Source organism: Trachypithecus francoisi, unplaced genomic scaffold, assembly GCF_009764315.1.
Source record: "Trachypithecus francoisi isolate TF-2019V2 unplaced genomic scaffold, Tfra_2.0 Lachesis_group9, whole genome shotgun sequence".
Lineage (NCBI taxonomy): Eukaryota > Metazoa > Chordata > Mammalia > Primates > Cercopithecidae > Trachypithecus > Trachypithecus francoisi.
In genome coordinates this window covers 29,325,171-29,345,585 of record NW_022681474.1, presented here as the reverse complement: position 1 = coordinate 29,345,585, position 20,415 = coordinate 29,325,171, and the positions used below count along the sequence as shown (strand labels likewise).

Below are 20,415 nucleotides of genomic sequence, written 5' to 3'. Positions count from 1 at the left end.
TACTACCTGACATTTTATTCAAATATGCTTATCCATGTTTGTCATCCTTTGAAATAAATATTTCCCACACAGATGGTCTCAACTGATCATTCTTCCCGGGCTCTAAAGCCAACAGATGATACAATTAGCAGAGACTTGGCAATTACTCCAAGCGCACAGTTGTTTTTTGATGCCATGTGATGCAGTTATGTGTCATGTGTCACCCATGGAGGCCACTAGAAGAAATCCTCATCACAATGCACCATACAGGCACCTGCCATGTTTATCTTCTACATATGATTTTCAATTCCAGATTAGAGGCACCTTCTAAAAATTAATCCCTATTTCTAATCAACTCAGTGGTTACTCCGATGAGGCATATATACAAATATATACAAGTCAGGGATATATACAATTGTTATGGGCCAAATTGTGTCCTCTCAAAATTCATATATGGAAGTTTTTTGTTTTTTAGATGGAGTTGCTCTCTGTCACCCAGGCTGGAGTACAGAGGCACGATCTCAGCTCACTGAAACCTCCTGGGTTCAAGCGATTCTCGTGCCTTCACCTCCATAGGAGCTGGGATTACAGGCGCGCCACCACACCCAGCTAATTATTTTTGTATTTTTAGTAGAGATGGGGTTCTGCCATGTTGGCCAGGCTGGTCTTGAACTCCGGACCTCAGGTAATCTGCATGCCTCAGTCTCCCAAAATGCTGAAATTACAGGCATGAGCCACCGTGCCTGGCCCATATATTGAAGTCTTAATTCCCAGTACCTCAGAATGTGACTGTATTTGGAGACAGAGTTTTTACTGAGGTCATTAAGGCTAGACAACCTCTTCAAAATTACTTGGGTAGGCCCTGCTCCAATAGGACTGCTATCTGAGGGGAGACGATGACACTGGCATACACTAAGGAAAGACAGTAGGAGGACACAGGGAAAAGGCAGCCATCTACAAGCTGAGGAGAGAGGCCTCAGAAGAAACTAACTTTGGTCTCAAACTTCTAGCCTCCGGGGCTGCAAGAAAATAAATTTTGCTGTTCATGCCACCCAGTCTGTGGCATTTTGTTATGGCAGCCCTCCCTCACAACCTAATACAATTCTCTACTGAGATGAATCCCTGTATCTCTTTTTTTTTTGAGACAGTCTTACTGTCGCCCAGGCAGGAGTGCAATGGCGTGATCGCGGCTCACTGCAACCTCCACTTCCTGGGTTCAAGTGATTCTCCTGCCTCAGCCTCCCGAGTAACTGGGATTACACTACGCCTGGCTAATTTTTTTTTTTGTATTTTTAGTAGAGACAGGGTTTCACCATGTTGGCCAGGGTGGTCTTGAACCCCTGACCTCAAGTGATCTGCCCGTCTCGACCTCCCTAAGTGCTGGGATTACAGGCGTGAGCCACCACGCCCAGGCAAAATACAAATTATTTTTAATTGACAAAGAATAATTGTATATTTTTGTGGGGTACAATGTGGCATTTTGATAAATGTTTACATTGTGCAATGATTAAATCAAGCAAAGCCACTTGCAAATGCCCTTGGTTGATTCGACCAAAGACATGGAAAAGCAGAAAGAAAACATGAGTTGAGTCAAATGCTTTTTCACAAATACTTCTGGACATCAGCTTTACATAAGGCCTAGATATCATCAATACTTGCTATCTGACATCAGAAATGAATATTAATCTGGGTTTTGGTGAGCCATTCCCCTTGCCCTCCTGCAAACTCAAGTACTAAAATACATGACATGGGCCAATTATTATGTAAAGTATTCTCATATATGCTATCTGACTTCAGAGAAATGAAAATGGACCAATCCACACTATAAGCACCCACAATGTCTCAGAAACCATGCTATGTTTCAAGTGTGTTTTATTAAACACTTTATACTAGTCCTGTAGTACAGGTATATTAATTTTATTCCATGGGTTGAGAAAATTAGGGCTCAAAACTGTAACGTTTCAACAGCTACGTTGCTAGTAAGTGAAACAGCCTGGAGTTTAACCAAAGTTCAGCTTTAAAAATCCGTGTTGTTTCTTCCACACCATACTACAAATCATCAAATGGCAGCAAGTCACAGTGTCAGCTGTTTACCATCCCCACTCCCCAGCCAGAAGAGGGGGTTGGTACCAGGCAGCCTGGTTGCTCCATGAGGATGAATCTTGCATCCTCAGGGTAATAAGACCTTGCCCTGCACACCCTTAGATAAAACAACAGAAACGCTTACTACTCTTATTTGAAAGAAACTTAAAGTAAACTTGGAAGCAGCATATACATCTTTGGGAAAGTATTTTAAATGAACGTTGTAAACATACTACCATAGACTTTTCTTACCTTTAAATATTTCACCAGCTTCTGAATTTGCCAATATTCTGATGGCAAATCTGCACTTGCTTCCAGACGATGGTCAAGTGGCTCTTCATCTTCCTCACTTTCTGAGGAGCTATCACTAATAATTTCCTCTATCTTTTCCGCACTCTTTCTAAGAACAATAACAACATACATACACATGTAAGCTACAGTGTGGAGATGGTTATAATCATATTTTGGCAACATAGGCACAAGCAATGGATCAGATACCAACACCTTCTGAGTTCTAGTAAATCTCTATTAAGATCTACATGAGGCCAGGTTCAGTGGCTCATGCCTATAATCCCAGTGCTTTGGGAGGCTGAGGTGGGAGGATTACTTGAGGCCAAGAGTTCAACACCAGCCTGGACAACATAGCAAGGCTCTGTCTCCACAAAAAAAAAAGAAAGAAAGAAAAAAAAAACCTTAATTAGCCAGACATGGTGGTGCGTGCCTGTAATCCCAGCTACTCAGGAGGCTTGACGCAGGAGGATCGCTTAAGCCCAGGAGTTTGAGCTGCAGTAAACCATTATTACATTATCACACCACTGCACTCCAGCCTGGGAGACAGAGCGAGACCTTGTCTCAAAAAATTAAATTAAATTAAATTAAAAGGAACTGCGTGAGATGAATAAACCTATCTCTATCGCAGGTACAATTGCTCTGGGTACAATAAGCATAATAAAGAAGACAGTGAGAAATAAACAAGGGTATTCAGTGAATGTCCTAAGGCTGTGCTTTTCAATAAGACTGCCACTCATTGCATGTGGTCATCTATATTTACAGATATTTGAACTTATTTATTTAACTAAAATTAAAGAAAATTAAAAATCCAGTTCTCCAGTCACACTAGCCACATTTCAAGTGCTCAGTGGCTCACGTGCCTTGTGGTGACCACACTGGACAGTTCAGATATTGACTATTTCTATTATTCCAGTAAGTTCAACTGGGCAGTGCCGCAAGGCCCTAAAGTGAAAGAGTCTCTGTTACCCAGGAGAGTCAGTATTCAGCACAGCCCCCTGTAATGTCTACACTGAAGTACTTGCAATGGCACAAGGTGCCAAAGAACAGCAATGACATGAACATAATCAGGTTCAGGACCAAAGAGTCAACCACCAACTCTGAGAGGCATCACCATGCAAAGTGTTGAGTTCCACAGAAGTACACCACATTCTGTGGTTGGATGCACGGACAACAGTATTACAAGAGCCTTCTGGAATCCAATATAGGCCCCATGTCCCTGCAGAGGTCCCTCGTGCACATGCACACTCATCACACCAGCTTGTCTCCACCTCCCACCGCCGGATGACAGGTTACTGCCATTGGGTCACCAAACCCACAATGATTTCTCAGGAACTGCTCATCCATCACTCACACCTGGAGAGGTAGTGATCCCAGGATATTTATCCTGATATTGTTTCCCACACATTCCTCATCTCACAAGACAGAAGCAAACCTTTAAATCTTCTAGCTAATTTTAATATTAAATAATATCAACAGCAGCCACCAGTTTTGTCTAAGTTTGTCTATATTGTCCTTGGTAGTTTTTCTTTTCTTTCCTTTTTTTTTTTTTTTTTTTGAGGCAGAGTCTCACTCTGTCTCACAGGCTGGAGTGCAGTGGCACGATCTTGGCTCACCACAACCTCTGCCTCCCGGGTTCAAGCGGTTCTCCTGCCTCAGCCTCCTGAGTAGCTGGGATTACAGGCATGCACCACTACGTCTGGCTAATTTTTGTATTTTTAGTAGAGACAGGGTTTCACCATGTTGGTCAGGCTGGTCTCGAACTCTTGACCTCGTGATCCTCCCATCTCAGCCTCCCAAAGTGCTGGTATTACAGACAGGAGGCACTGCGCCCAGCCTGTCCCAGGCACTTTATATTTATTATTTCTAAACCTCACAACCACTTTGCATATCTGACTCTATTATCCCCATTCTACAAGCAAGGAAACCTCAGAGAAATTAAGAGGGGAAAAAAATCATTTGCTTTGAAGGATCCAAAATTACTTAAAATATGACTCTTGCCAATCATATATTAAGGTGTCCTTAAATATCAAAGTCACAAGGTCAATGACCATTACAGATCATACAAGTCCACAATACTTTTCCTCCAATTCTGAAATCCAAAAAGCTCTGAAAACTATTTTCCCCCCACTGGACTTAACTTGTTGCTAAGGCCTTAGATGAACTGATACTAGACTATTTATGGTCTTTATTCATCTCATCAGTGTGAATATTCATGTTTCACTATAGAAATACTCATGTTTTTGATTATAGGGTATTGGCTCACACTCCAATAGAGGTTATCATAATATACGCTACATAAATTTCATCACCCTTTTTTAAAGTGAGTTTTTCAGAACCCCATGCATTTGGCCACGAGAGTTCAGGACAACAGACCGTGGGTTAAATGTCTCATTTGAATTCTCTCAACAATCTGTGAGGTTGTCATTACTCTCATTATAGAGATAATGAGTTAAAAATAATTTGGGCCGGGCGTGGTGGTTCACGCCTGTAATCCCAGCACTTTGGGATGCCAAGGTGAGTGGATTGCTTGAGGTCGGGAGTTTGAGACCAGCCTAGCCAACACGGTGAAACCCTGTCTCTACTAAAAATACAAAAATTAGCTGGGTGTGGTGGCGTGCGCCTCTTGTCCAGTTACTCGGGAGGCTGAGGTAGGAGAATCACTTGAACCTGGAAGGCGGAGGTTGTAGTGAGGCAAGATCGTGCTGTTGCACTCCAGCCTGGATGACAGAGCAAGACTCTGTAGTAATGATAATAATAATAATAATAATAACAATTTGAACAAAACTCCATGGTTAGTGAAGTGGCTGTGCTAAAACAAATAGTTGTAATGGGAGCTGTTCATCTTGGTTCCTAGAGGAGCTGGGGTAGTCATTTAACTTGCACATGCCTCGGTTTCCTGGCCTGCAAACTGGGGATGACAACAGCAATTAGTATGTAAAACTTATAACAGTGCCTGGCATAGAAAACGGGTGAAATACGTGTTAGATAGTTCTCTATTATCATGCATATTCATTCACCAAATATGCACGGAGGGCCTGTTAGCTGCCAGGTATCAAGTAAATGCTATTGAAGAATGCTGTCTTTCAGTATCTTTCCTAAACTCCAAGGAAAAGCTGTGGTTTTGTTTTTGAAGATCTGATCTGTTTTCATCTTAGGGCCCACATAAATTAAGTAACTGGTTAGGTTTTTGTCTTTACCTCGATCTTCAGCAAGAACAGAATCAAATCTGTGGTCTAGGAGTAATTATCTAAGTTCCTTTTATTTTGTAGCTCAGTACCTTGTCCACTTTGGTCACTATCAGAAAATTATTATTTCTGTGTTTTCTTGTATTGTCTTAGTAAGTTCCATGAAGGCAAGGACCATTTCTGTCTTTCATACTGTCTCCCCTAGCACAAGGAAGGCATTCAATAAATATTTGCTAGAAGAATTAATAAATTAAAGCAGGTATGAATAAGTGAATGAACAAATGAATTCAGTCTAGATTAAGATTTTGGAAGAAGGGTATTTCTGGTGATAATTCCAGAAAGTGGCAGTAGCAGCAGCTTGATGGAGAGGAGGCAACAGTCAGTGAGACTGAAACCAGGGAGTGTGTAGGCCAAGATTTGGTACTGGTCTTCCTCTTGGGGTTTCAGGTTTTTCAAATGATGATGAGACATAGGATGAAAGTGATAGTAAGTCAATGTCAAAATCGTCAGTGATAATGGATCCATAGAAAACAGCAACCAGGAAAGACAGAGGGTTACATCAGCCTCATAGGAAAGGAGGTCTAATCTGAAGAGGAAGGTAGTTTGAAGCAATAAAGAGGAGATTTCTGCTTATGGTCCCCATGCCCTGTATTTTTACACATGCCCTGTACAGTTACACAGGGCCTGGGAAAAGAAGATCTGAAGGAGAATCGCTGCTGTCATGGAAAAGTTTCAATAAATGCAAGAAGGAGACAGTGGAGGCTTTGGTGCATAGGGTGAGGATATAAGGAAATTCATTTCCTAATAGTATGAGGGGGGTCAAGGAAAAAATTTAGAAGAAAGAGCAAAGTGGAAGAATGATTCATTTGGGATACTGCAGAGCAAGACAGGGATGAGAGTCCAGGAGGAGACAGGACTCATTAGGGTTTGCATTTAGAGTGGTGTCCATGGGTAAGAGAAACCCAAGAATCCTGCCAGCCACCCCCTGGAGTAGTGTATTCATTCTGGGTTCCCATTAATCTTTAGAAAACATACCTGGGTCCCCAGTAATCCATACAAGGGTTATTGACAACCTACACAGTGCAAACCTGGAGTGAAATCAACCAGGGCTGAAAACTGGCCATCTGTAGATGTTTAACTTGGATTTACAAAAATAGAATTAGTGGAATCACAATCATTGTGCTCTAATTATAAAAAGACTTATGAGAAAGTACACTTTATTCCTCATCGCTCTAGAAGTTTCTAACTCAACATTAAGCTCATGGGCAAGGATTAGTCCATCTAAGCCTTCATGCTCATATCAATTCATTCTCATTTTCTTTCTCTTCCTCCTCTCCTCTCTCCACCTCCCAGTGGGTTCTCGTCCATAAAAGTCTTTTCTAGTCTATTCCATTTTGGAGCAGAGGAAGAGGATGGGCAATTTTTAAATTTTATTAATTTGTAAGATTCCATGATTCTCTTAATTTCTTACAGGTTTTTTGGCACAGAGAGCAACCAATTTTTGCGCTTCCAAAAGCCAATGTGTGTGTAAAACACTATAATTATGCTCTCTGGACCATGGAAGATGGAAAGCCTGAATTGAAGCATCTGTTCCCATTTAATGAGCCATCTGAGTGAAGTTTCCGGTAGATTAGGTCTATTCAAGAAGTGACTTAAACTTAACCCAAAGATTCCAGATAGAAGCATATAGTAGAAGAAACCGAAATTCTTTGGGGAAAGCCTAAATTTACCTTCCCTTAGTCTAACAAGCTCCTGGAGTTGAGGGCAGAGTGAATTAGGTCTACACAGTCACTCCACAATCCCATTTTAAAAAGCAGTGCCCCAAAGAAAAGCTGTCTTTTTTTTTCCCAATTGATGAATCCTTTGACAGCTAACTTCGAAATGCTTTTCCTATTTGATATGATTCCTTCCAATCCTGTACCATGGCAACTGCATATTCAGGAGGTAAAAAGAAGCAAACATCAATGTTGAATTGATCTACAAACTGTACCTTAAGAAATACTTCTCTACCACAGAATTCTATCCACTTAGGCAAGATTAGACCCAGAGAAATTTCATTTTTATCATTGAGTAATAGCTGTTGCTTGGATACATTACAACTTTACCTTATGTATTACCCTGAAGTTCTCTAACTCACTAAAAATTGAAATACTTTCGGCCCAATATCTATTTCAGGAAAGATGAAGTAGATATATTTTTCCCTATTTATCCCACCAAGTACAACTAAAAATCTGGATACTGTATATAAAACAAACATAAAGTGACTCTGAAAGGTAGAGAAAAAGAAGAGGACTACCTAAGGATCTGAAGACCTGTGGATCAACATAGCAGTGCATTCCCTGGGTTTTCTTTTTGTCTTATTCATCCTAGACTGGGTACTGGAAAAGCCAGCAAAGCAGAAACTCCAAGGGATGTAGACAAAAAAAAAAAGGACCTAAGAAAGTCCTGCTCTGTCTAATTCAAAGGGCCAGAAAAGGAAAGCCTAATAAGACAGAAAATGTTTAGACAACAAATGATCTATGTCAGTCAAGACCACAGATAACAGCATGGCCCAAATCTACCTCTTACAGCAAAGGCCAAGTGAAGAGCCTAGGGTTCCACCTTTATCAGACTGTAAGAAAGCACTGCAACCCACCTGCTGGGGTGGCCTCAGAGAAGGCCTTGACAGAGAGTCAGATGCTCACTTCCTCGTGGCAAAAATGAAGTCACTCTCCCAAATTGTGATGTCAGTAGTGCCCACTGACAAAGTAACCAAGGACTCCCCCGTCACACTGTCCAGCTGGTATCAGCAGAAGCATAGGTGGAGCATGAACTCCCACTACCCTCCAGAAATAATGAGGACTCCTTTGCCTGACCCTCCAGGCATCAATGAAGGCCTATGGGAAAACCTGCTATTTCAATTCCTCACCAGCCTGGAGAAGCAACACATACCTCATCCTGCCAATATGGGGGCAGAGAAGGCCTTCTAAAATATAAGATTTAGGCCGGGGCAGTGGCTCACATCTGTAATCCCAGCACTTTGGGAGGCCGAGGCAGGCAGATCACTTGAGGTTAGGAGTCCAAGAGCAGCCTGGCCAACATGGCAAAATCCCGTATCTACTAAAAATAGAAAAATTAGCCAGGTGTGGCAGTGCACACCTGTAATCCCAGCTACTCAGAAGGCTGAGGCAGGAGAATTGCTTGAACCCAGGAAGCAGAGGTTGCAGTGAAACGAGATTGCACCACTGCACTCCAGCCTGGGTGACAGAGCAAGACTCTGTCATAAATCAATAAATAAAAGATTTAAATGAGATCCAGGGTCTCACAATAACCAAAATGTCTACATTTCAACTGAAAATGATTTGTCATACCAAAAATGGGGAAGATCTCATCTTAAATGAGAAAGGCAATTTAAACATGCCAATATCAAGGTGATAAAGACGTATGAATTATCTGACAAAGATATGAAAGCCACATCACAACAATATTTCAACAAGCAATATGAACATGCTTGAAACAAATAGGCCGGGCACGGTGGCTCAAGCCTGTAATCCCAGCACTTTGGGAGGCCGAGACGGGTGGATCACGAGGTCAGGAGATCGAGACCATCCTGGCTAACACGGTGAAACCCCGTCTCTACTAAAAAATACAAAAAACTAGCCAGGCGAGGCGGCGGCGCCTGTAGTCCCAGCTACTCGGAGGCTGAGGCAGGAGAATGGCATAAACCCGGGAGGCGGAGCTTGCAGTGAGCTGAGAATCGGCCACTGCACTCCAGCCGGGTGACAGAGTGAGACTCCGTCTCAAAAAAAAAAAAAAAAAAAAAAAAAAGAAATCTCAGCAAATAAAATTGGCAATATTGCAACACATTTGATTCAAAAAACATACTATAGTTCTACCAGAGAAGGAAAAAAAATCAGGTAATAACATTTTCACAACGTGATTCTGAGCGCTTATCCAATTTACAAATTTCTCAAGCTACATTCAAATGAATCAAAGTGCCTCAGTTCTATGCACCACAGATGGTACTGCCATTGAGTGGTGTCATTTGTTCTTAGTTCACAGCAAATTTAGGCTTCATTCTGAGGTGTTTTTGGAAGATTATTAATTTCAAAAAAAACAAAAGCAATTGCAAATGATAATACAAAGAGACCTACGATTTCCATGAAATGAAAGTAGAGCTATTTGATCCCCACCCCCCACCCCAAGAGGGAACATGGAGAGATGATGACAAATGTTTTAACAGGGTGAAAACATTGGAATGATTCTAAGGAAAAGACAAATCATGTAATATGAACAGGGCTATGCTCCTCTATTCAATTAATAACAATCTGCACAAAAGGACAGAAGGCAGTTGATAAAACGTAAAGCCTTTCCAATGTGTGACTAAAATATCAGTTTCAGTATCAGATGCTCATTAGCCTAATCAGAAAAAGGATGATCAAACTTTTATTGACTATTGCCCACAGTGCATTTGGAGTGTGCAACATCAAATGAGAACTAAGCCCACAAATATAAATGCATTGCCATCATTGTCCACAGAGATCAACAAAAAAGGGGTAATTTATCTACTTTGGCAGAATTCCAGTGTAGATAAAACTTAACTTGTTTTGGAACAGGAGGCCTGAGAGGTCTACCCACAAGGAGAGGCGTCCGCCTTTACTTTAAAAGATTCAAGGACATTCCTACTTGGTAGAAACACATCTGGAGACTCCAAGCTCAAATCCTTCAGGATAATCTTGGTCTTACACATGGATGCCCAGACCTGAGTCCTGTCTGGAAGGAAAGTAGCTTCCCCACTTTCAATAAATGTATAAATAGTGTACTAACAGCAGAGAAGTCAAAAGAGTGTGCTTGGTCCAAAGGGCAATGAATGATGTCATGGGGACTGTTTTGGTAATAAATTCTTTGGGCAATTGAGAATATCTCTGGTTGACATCACTTGTTGTTGTAGCAAACACTGAGTGGCTATGGGTTACTGAACTGTCTTTAGTTTGGGGAGTAGACCAAGAGGTATAGTCAAAACATGGATATCAAAGCATCTGGTATTTTCCATTATGACCAAAATCTCAGCTGTACCCTTTGCCTCCTTCAAGGCAATCTTGGTTTTCATCAGAGCCAGGCAAGCACAGTTTCCTTCAGATACAATGGCAATACCTCTCTCTACCCTTCCAACATCAAAGATATCATCATCAATAATGGTCAGACACAAAAATAATGGATTGAGAAATTAGCCCAAGGAAAAGTTGCATAGTAAACGTGACAGAAGTACAAAAATCAAGGGGTAATTGTTTCAAAATGTCCTTCTCGGGGGTGGGGGGGGAGGAAATTGTGCATAAAGACTGCATGCAGAGCCGGGCGGGGTGGCTCAGGCCTGCAATCCCAGCACTTTGGGAGGCTGAGGCGGGTGGATCAGAAGGTCAGGAGATCGAGACCACGGTGAAACCCCGTCTCTACTAAAAATACAAAAAATTAGCCGGGCGCGGTGGCGGGCGCCTGTAGTCCCAGCTACTCAGGAGGCTGAGGCAGGAGAATGGCGTGAACCCAGGAGGCGGAGCTTGCAGTGAGCCAAGATGGTGCCACTGCACTCCAGCCAGGGGGACAGAGCGAGACTCCGTCTCAAAGAAAAAAAAAAAAAAAAAGACTGCATACAGAGATGGGCACAGCGCTCAGGTCTGAAATACTAGCAATTCAGGAGGCCAAGATGGGAGGATCTCTTGAGGCCAAGAGTATAAGACCAGTCAGAGCAACATAGTGAGATCCTGTCTCTACAAAAAAATAGGAAAATTGACGGGGCATGGTATTATGTTCCTATAGCCCTAGCTGCTTGCGGGGCTGAGGTGGAAGGATCCATTGAGCCCAGGAGTTTGAGGCTGCAGTGAGCTATGATCACGCCGCTGCACTCCAGCCTGGGCAACAGAGCCAGACCCTGTCTCACATAAATAAACAAACAAACAAACAAATAAGTGCTGAGATATAAGAATGGAAATAAAGCAAAAATAATCTGGACAAGAATAGAGGAGAAAGAGTAATAGATTTGAGTCGTGTGTTGTCACAGCCAACCTAACTAGGGGTCAGATGTGGTCATGTTTGTGCTTGGAGCACAAAATTCATACAGAGGCAAAACAATTACAATCATGATATTCTTTTCTGTCATCTGCTTTATATGCATTTTTGTAAAAACAGTAATTTATATATATATATATATATATATTTTTTTTTTTCGAGATGGAGTTTTGCTCTGTCACCCAGGCTGGAGTGCAGTGGTAAAATCTCGGATCACTGCAACCTCCACCTCCCAGATTCAAGCGATTCTCCTGCCTCAGCCTCCAGAATAGCTGGGATTACAGGTGCCCGTCACCATGCCCAGTTAATTTTTGTATTTTTAGTAGAGACGGGGTTTCACCATGTTTGCCAGGCTGGTCTTGAACTCCTGACCTCTAGTGATCTGCCCACCTCGGCCTCTCAAAAGTGTTGGAATTACAAGCTTGAGCCACCGTGTTCAGCAGAGTAGTTATTACGTTTTTAATTGGTTTTAAGTAGGAGATCATATTTCAAAGGTTAGGACAAAAAGCTGAACAATACAGAAGTGACAAGCACTTCTGAAGAAAGTTACCACTTGCATAGTTAGAAATAAAATGCACCATTTAAAAAAATAAGATTTCAGGCCTGACGTGGTGACTCACGCCTGTAATCCTAGCACTTTGGGAGGCCCAGGCGGGCAGACTGCCTGAGCCCCGGAGGTTTAGAACAGCCTTGGCAACACGGTGAAACTCCGTCTCTACTAAAATACAAAAAATTAGCCAGGCGTGGTGGTGGGCGCCTGTAGTCTCAGCTGCTCGGGAGGCTGAGGCAGGAGAATCGCTTGAACCCGGGAAGCGGAAGTTGCAGTGAGCAGAGACTGCACCACTGCATTCCAGTTTGGGCGAAAGAGCGAGACCCCGTCTCCAGAAAAAATAAATAAATATGACTTCAAACAACTCAGAGAGAAGGCCGACCAATAGAAGAATTAAAGAGCTCTTGAAATGCAGTTTAAGAATGGTTTTGCTGCAGTTCTAAAAATGAAATTCTGAATTTATTCTCACAAATAATCCCAAAGGGAGAAAAGGGAAAAGGCATCTAGAGGAAGCTTTGGCTTCCTACGGAACTGTTTTTAATACGCAGACTTTAAAAGTTCATATCCAAACCAAAGAAGAACAAGGCGGTAGAAAATAGAATGCCTAAAGTGCAAAACAAACTGCGACTGGCAAAAATATATGTGTGTGTGTGTGTGTGTGTGTATGTGTGTGTGTGTTAGCTTTCTTATTGTATAATTATGCTTAATGAAATAATACATTCTTATATAATTATATTTAATTTGTTCACATAATTTATGCATTTTTTTGTGTGTGTATGTATTTTTTAGCCATGTTTGAATGAGATAGATTGAGAGTTCACTGTTTGAGAAGGAGTAATTTTTTTCTCATCTTAGATTTGAAAGGCTCTCATCTGAGGACAGCACTAATTCTTAAGACGTGTCTCCCTTATATTGAGCAAAATCAAAATTCATCATTCATCACCCCCCCACCTCCTGCTGCTATCCCAGAAATTGATCAATTTAAATACCAGAAGAGATTTCGTCTACGTCAGAGGTCACAAAACCAACGGCTCCTGGCATCTGGCAGGTAATACGGAAGTACCCCGCAAATTTATAGAAATAAAATTCAAAAGAATATGGATGACCCTGTGTGGTGGCTCATGCCTGTAATCCTAGCATTTTAGAAGGCTGCGACAGGAGAATCACTTGAGGCCAGAAATTTGAGACCACCCTGGGCAACATAGCGAGACCCTATCTCCTATATATATATACACACACACACACACACCACACACACACACATATATACATATATGGGTGGAAAGACTAGGCATAAAGCAGCAATGAATGTTGGCAGTGTAGTGACCTGGATAATATATACCTTGTCAAAAGAAATTTACCCACGAAAATTAAAAATTAAAATTGTGTATAATTTAAAAACTTTAAATTTAAAACTTAGAAAGATACTGTGTTGGCCAAGCCAAATATCCTCAGACTTCACCTATGTGTCTCTGGTTCGCAATCCCTGGTTTAGAGGACTTCTGATATTCAGAGAGGTTAGATGACTTGCCCCCAAACCTAGAACCAATCAATAAAATTATGTACAACGAAGATATCAAATCCTAGAAGCAAGTGACTGGCTTACCTGACAACATAACCTGATTCAAATGCTGAGGGCGCCAAACTTGTGTTCCGCTCAAGTGGTTCCACAAAAATAAATTTTGCCTCTTGGGGATGTTTATAGATAAAACTCTTCACAAACATAATAATTTCCTTCAATATCACTTCATTTAGAAGGGTGACTTCGAGGGTTCTAGTTCCATGCCCAGCAGCAGTCCACTGTGCTGATTATTTATCAGAGCCACACCCATGGAATCCGCCAGTGCTCAGGCCTGAGCTTAGCACACACACTCCATCAGAGTAGAGATGGAGAGACAATAGCATCCACCTTTTCCTTGGAACATTTTTCATTCTCAAGACTTTAAACTAGTACTCCCCACCCCACATTCTGCTTATTAATCTTGGAAGATTGACTTTTTAAAATTATCTAATTGCTCTTCAGTTCAATGAAGTAGTAAACCAGCACGAGGTAAAACTGACTAGTATTTAAGAACTTTCTGGTATTTGTCTGCCCTGAAATTAATAACTTCTTTCTAATTTCCCTGGGGTCTAAGAGAGAGGATTCAAACAGATAAGCATAAAACCCAAACAGAAAACTCCAAGAGTGGAAAAAAAGAAGTGGACGAGGTTGGCATTAAGGACTTTTGTTCACAGCTCTGTTGAGAGCCAGCAGTTTCAGGGACAAACGCTCCTGTGAGCCAGGACACACATTGTTTAGAATTATACTATTAAACTGAATAACTGTTACCCTGACTTTCTTATAGTGATAATATCTGCATCATCACAATGATGACTGAAGAACATGATTCCGATAGCTCTGGGTTCCCCAAGTGCCTTCTGAGTTAAAAAAAAAAAAAAAAAAAAAAAAAAAAAAAAAAAAAAAGGCCGGGCGCGGTGGCTCAAGCCTGTAACCCCAGCACTTTGGGAGGCCGAGTCGGGTGGATCACGAGGTCAGGAGATCGAGACCATCCTGGCTAACACGGTGAAACCCCGTCTCTACTAAAAAAAATACAAAAAACTAGCCGGGCGAGGTGGTGGGCGCCTGTAGTCTCAGCTGCTCGGGAGGCTGAGGCAGGAGAATGGCGTGAACCCGGGAGGCGGAGCTTGCAGTGAGCCGAGATCCGGCCACAGCACTCCAGCCTGGGCGACAGAGCGAGACTCCGTCTCAAAAAAAAAAAAAAAAAAAAAAAAAAAAAAAAAAAAAAAGAATAGAATAAGAAATTGAATAAGAACAGTATTGTGAAATACAATTTTTTTCTGAAAATTGATATAGGACACATTGATCCTATTACCAGACTATCTGGACAATCCAAATACTATATTCACTGCCCATATATCCTGCCCAGAATGGCATTTTACTGTAATTCACAACCTTCTTAAGAGTTAATGTGAGAGATGTAGGAATAAGTGAGAGTCTTTCCACCTTTTTATCTAAATTAGTTATCGGAAGAATCTAGCAGTAAAATTTAAAACAAGTTCAAGTGAAACAAACTTCACATTGGCTAAATAGAAATTAGTCTGTAAAAGAAGATCTTTTAAAAAATAACCATATCTGTCGGCCGGGCGCGGTGGCTCAAGCCTGTAATCCCAGCACTTTGGGAGGCCGAGACGGGCGGATCACGAGGTCAGGAGATCGAGACCATCCTGGCTAACACGGTGAAACCCCGTCTCTACTAAACCCCGTCTCTACTAAAAAAAATACAAAAAACTAGCCGGGCGTGGTGGCAGGCGCCTGTAGTTCCAGCTACTCGGGAGGCTGAGGCGAGAGAATGGCGTAAACCCGGGAGGCGGAGCTTGCAGTGAGCTGAGATCCGGCCACTGCACTCCAGCCTGGACGACAGAGAGAGACTCCGTCTCAAAAAAAAAAAAAAAAAACCATATCTGTAACATTAAATAATAGCCAAGTTAGAAAGCAAGTTCTGACTTTAATTTATAATGAACATTTAAGGTTTCTTTTGCAGATAGTCTATACTTATTTCTTTTCTCATTTGTAATAACACTCATTGATAAAATCTTTCTTCCAGAATATTAGAAGAATAGTTATACAGTTAAAAATAGAATAAAATTAGCTTCTTTCCCATCATTATATTTTTACAAAGGCTCAAAGAACAAAGATTAGATTTGGAGATTTTACATTCTGTACTGTATTAAATCTTAGAACTATCCATTAAATTCAATCACAAGAGATCATTGGATCACAACAGGGCAGTACTTTCTGCTGATAAAGAGTATACAAATATTATAGAGATGTCCAGTTATCAACATAATAGAAAAGGGGGCGTTATCAGCCTTTAGTGATGAGGACCAAGGATGTAAAATATCCTTCTGTGCAGGACAGTACCTCAGAAGGAGGAATTCTGCTGTAACCTCCAGGCATCTGGTAAGTGAAAAGCTTCAGATAAGCACTACCCGAGCCTAGAATTTTTCTGCATTTTGCAAAAATCGCAAAGTATTTTGTCACAGTTTTAATACACCCTAAATTTTCCAGAATTGTAGCTATCATAAATGAAAGGAAGGTTGTACATACTTTGTTTTACGTGGAATTTTACCAAGACACCATTGATAGCAATGTTATTTGAGAAATTTAAGTTGCAATGGCATGTCTGTATCAGTCTGCATTTGGGGCTGCTATGTTCAGTCATTCTGTGTAAGGTTGGACATCTGACTACTTCCTTATATATTCTAGTGTAGTGGTACTGAGCACTTAACATGACGATATTTTATTACAATTATTTTCTTTCATTTTATAGTTAGCACACTATTGATATTTAAAACTTTATTAAATATGTAGGATTATAATCTATGATCTTGATTTCAGGATGGTAAAGCAGGATTACAAAATTTTGTTATAAAAACCAAGTACTGGATCAGATAGGGTTGAGAACAACTGATCCAGACAAATATACCAAAGTGTTCATGAAATAAACCATAGAAGTTAGTGCACGAATTTGTTCTGGGCGTTTGTTTTAGTATTCCAGCATTTTGTTTCTATTGCTAACCAATGAGAAATGCTTTAGATTTAAACACATAAACATATTCTGATGTATATGTATGAGACTCTTGAGTTTCCCAATGTTGCATAAAATAAGTACAAATAAATTTAAAATAGGGTAAAATAAGTGCAAATAGCTTTATCTTATACACAAAGACTTAGGTGAACAGTTCTGTCTTTAATCTTAAGCATAACATTTGTTTTGGTAATCTTATAAAGATTGTTTCCTGCACGTTTTTAAAGAAAAAAATGTGAAATTAAATAGATTATGTAACACTATGGTAGTCAACATACCATATAGTAACTTCTTGAAGGACCCTTAGCACAGAACTAAGAAATGCAAAATCGTTCTTATTTTCATCATGATAAATTTTGACAGAAATGTAGCATTTGAATCTATTCAAATTCTATTTCCAAATCCAGTGAACCGTAGCAATGCACAGTTTTATTTAATAAGGTTGGTCAGCTTAAGAAAACCTCAGGGTGAAGCCGGGCGCGGTGGCTCACACCTGTAATCCCAGCACTTTGGGAGGCCAAGGAGGGCGGATCATGAGGTCAGGAGTTCCAGACCAGCCTGACCAACATGGTGAAACCCCGTCTCTATTAAAAATACGAAAATTAGCCGGTTTGGTGACGAGCACCTGTAATCCCAGCTACTAAGGAGGCTGAGGCAGGAGACTCACTTTGAACCCAGGGAGGCGGAGGTTGCAGTGAGCCGAGATCGCGCCACTGCACACCAGCCTGGGCGACAGAGTGAGACTCCATCTCAAAAAGAGAAAGTAAACAATCAAGCAAAAAAACCTCAAGGCGGTCTATGACAATCCAGAAGGCAAGTTCAATGTTATTAGAAAATAAATAAATAAATAAATGGTGTTCAAAAATGGTCAATATAACTCAAAACCAAGGTTTTAAAATCTAAACCAGTTGCTTCCCAGTTTCTACCCATTGCCAATGTATTAGGTCTTTTGGCTTAAGAACCATAGTTAAAATGTATCCATGTAAATACACAGCACATACCTTTGAAGTAAAGAAAGTAAGTTTAAAGATTAAAAGGGAAAAAAGTTTTGGTTACATGTTTACATAAATCGGGATGTTTACATGAACTGGGAATCACTTAACACTCATTTTTCTCTTTATCCAATGGATACCACAGACTGTTTTTCTAAAGGTCAATTTCAAGCTTCCAGCATCATTAGTGAAATGAAACCCATCCGGGAATCACATAGTTAACACTTAAACAGACGCACAACCGAATTCTTTAGGGGGCTATGGAAAGGCAGCCATCAGCTCTGAGATCTATGAATGTGGTTGTCAACATCCACCGGGTGTCCACGCACACACGGCTTTCTGAGAATGCAGAAGTTAGTAAGACCTACAGAAAAATCGAACTTTCAGAACTGACATGAACAGGGCCCTAAGTAAAACCAAAGGTAAGCCTAGTGTGGAATGACAGCCCCCACCAGAGTCGTTACAAGAAAGAGGCCCAGAGCTGGGACCCTAAGTTTCCAGGGATGGATTCGGTAAGCGGACGAAGTGGGAAGGGACAGGGAAGGGACGGCGAAGACCACGCTGGGAGCGGGAGGCAGAGAGCTGCAAGGGCTGAGGAGAAAGGCTGGCTGGGTGATGGAGAGGCAGCGAAGCGGCGGGAGAAGTGGAGAGCTGATCCGAGAGGTGCTGAGACCCGGGTAGTGCAGAGAGGCGCGCAAGGACTGAGGAGCAGACGGTCCTCAACCTAAGGCCGAGGCAGAGTCTCGCGAGGAGGAAGGAGCAAGATGGGGCTGGGAGAGAGAAGGGGAGGAGGACGGATCTCGGCCTCCGGGAGGGAAAGGGGAGCAGGCGAGAGCAGCAGCTGCTGGGCCAAAGAGTGGCTCAGGTTTCCCGATCTACGCGGCCGGCTGCAGAGCCCCCGTGGGGTGGGCGTGGGGACCCCCGGCCGAACTCTTGCTAGGATGCCAGTCAACACCGCGCGCCCGGCGGCAGCTTATAGCTGCGCCCTCGGCAGAGGCCTCCCCAGTTTGTGCCTCCCTGGCTTGTGCCCTCCCCCGGGCGCCGCTCCAGCCCTCCGCTCGCACTCTTACCCGGCCACGATTGCAGCCCCGTCAGTCACCGCGGTCTCGGAACCTCCGCGCATCCAAGATTCCCGCGGACTCGATGGACCGAATGCCCACGCCGGAGACGCTCTACGCCAGTGCTGGGTTCCACCCGCCTTGGCCACCTGCTGCTTTCCGCTAGGCCCCTCCCGGGAAACACTTTTATTCAACTCTGCATCTCCCTTTCTCAAAACACTTTTATGCAACTCCCGAGAATGCATCCCAACTCACTCCACGTGGTGGGAAAGGTTGACTTTGACCGGAGGTCGTGAGCAGCTGCGGGGTCGGGGGCAAGTTAGCAGAAACTTAAAATGGAGCAGAAAGAAAACAGAAAATATTGCTTAGAAACCCCGTTTTGCATTTCTCCACAGGCTTCCAGACAAGTGCATCGTATGTACCTGCAATATTCACTGAGTACCCTCAAGTAGCATAAGGCCTCTAATAGGATACTTGAGGCTTACATGTTTCTCTCCAGAAAACGAATATGGTAGAATACTCTGATACTCACCGGGAAAGCAGAAAGCGCTCTTCAGTAGGGCAGTGGATCGGATTGAAATGAAATGTGGATTACAGAGAAATAATGTCTACGTAAAATCAATAAAAACATGTTTGCATTTGCTTCGATGTTTCTACCAATATCTTGAATTAGGATTATTACTTTATAATCTATAAGACTCCTGCCCCCTAGAATTTAATAAAAATAAGTGAAATAAAATTCAGTGATACCTAATCCTTTCATACACCAACTCTGAACTGGCTTTTTTTTTCTTTCTTTCTTTTTTTTTTTTTTTTTGAGACAGTTTAACTCTGTCCTCCAGGCTGGAGTGCAGTAGCGCGATCTCAGCTCACTGCAACCTCTGCCTCCTGGGTTCAAGCAATTCTCGTACCTCAACCTCCCGAGTAGCTGGGATTACAGGCGCCTGCCACCAAGCTCGGCTAACTTTTGTATTATTAGTGGAGACGGGGTTTCACCATGTTAGCCAGACTGGTCTCGAACTCCTGATCTCAGGTGATCTGCTCGCCTTGGGCTCCCAAAGTGCAGGGATTACAGGTGTGAGCTACCGTGCCCAGCCTCAACTGGCTTTTTGATTTCATGTATATAATAAAACACATCACAAGACAGCCACTCTAACAAAAATGGATGAAGAAATGGATAAAATTCCTTAGCAATAAATTGTAACAAAAACAAATTAATTGTAAAGTGTTATTTTAAAAAATTTGAAAGTTGAAAATCTTTGTACTACTGTAGGACTAGGGGAGGGGTTGTCAATACAGACTTAGAACATTTCTATTTGGGTGAGGAAAGAAAGATATAACCAGATGGAACTGAAAGAATTCAGAAGAAGCTTGTATGCCAGAGAAAACCAGAGCAGTTGCTCAGAAAGTATTTCTTGAAATCCTCCGTTTTACTATTTATACATGCCTGGTAACCCAGCTACAACTGCAGCGACGCTGTCACTCAATTCCCACAGAAGACAGCCATTGATTTTTTTGATCTGAAAGCTAGCAGATCAGTCTTAGGCCACCAGTCTTTCTTAATTCTCCAACCATAACAACAAATCATTTAGTCTGCCCTTTTTAAGTTGATGCACGTGCGTGTAAAACCAGACGTTTACATGTCTA

General features: G+C 41.9%; 1 protein-coding gene across 1 annotated transcript; it reads right to left on the bottom strand.

The window, feature by feature from the left end:
• Positions 1-1,139: 1,139 nt before the first annotated feature.
• On the bottom strand, positions 1,140-19,554 carry LOC117082218 (armadillo repeat-containing protein 4-like). Its single transcript, XM_033208863.1, has 3 exons — positions 18,781-19,554; positions 2,314-2,461; positions 1,140-1,185 (listed from the first exon to the last, which is right to left on the bottom strand). The coding sequence occupies exons 1-3, from the start codon at positions 19,011-19,013 to the stop codon at positions 1,171-1,173; spliced, it is 396 nt and encodes a 131-aa protein (XP_033064754.1). The 5' UTR covers positions 19,014-19,554; the 3' UTR covers positions 1,140-1,170.
• Between the last annotated feature and the right edge of the window lie 861 nt (positions 19,555-20,415).

What these genes read in the sequence shown, in the direction of transcription:
- LOC117082218 (XM_033208863.1), bottom strand. Translation starts at nt 19,013, where the DNA reads ATGCATTCTCGGGAGTTGCATAAAAGTGTTTTGAGAAAGGGAGATGCA. An exon ending in GGGGCTGCAATCGTGGCCGG is followed by an intron (nt 2,462 to 18,780) that starts GTAAGAGTGCGA and finishes TATTGTTCTTAG; the next exon opens with AAAGAGTGCGGAAAAGATAG.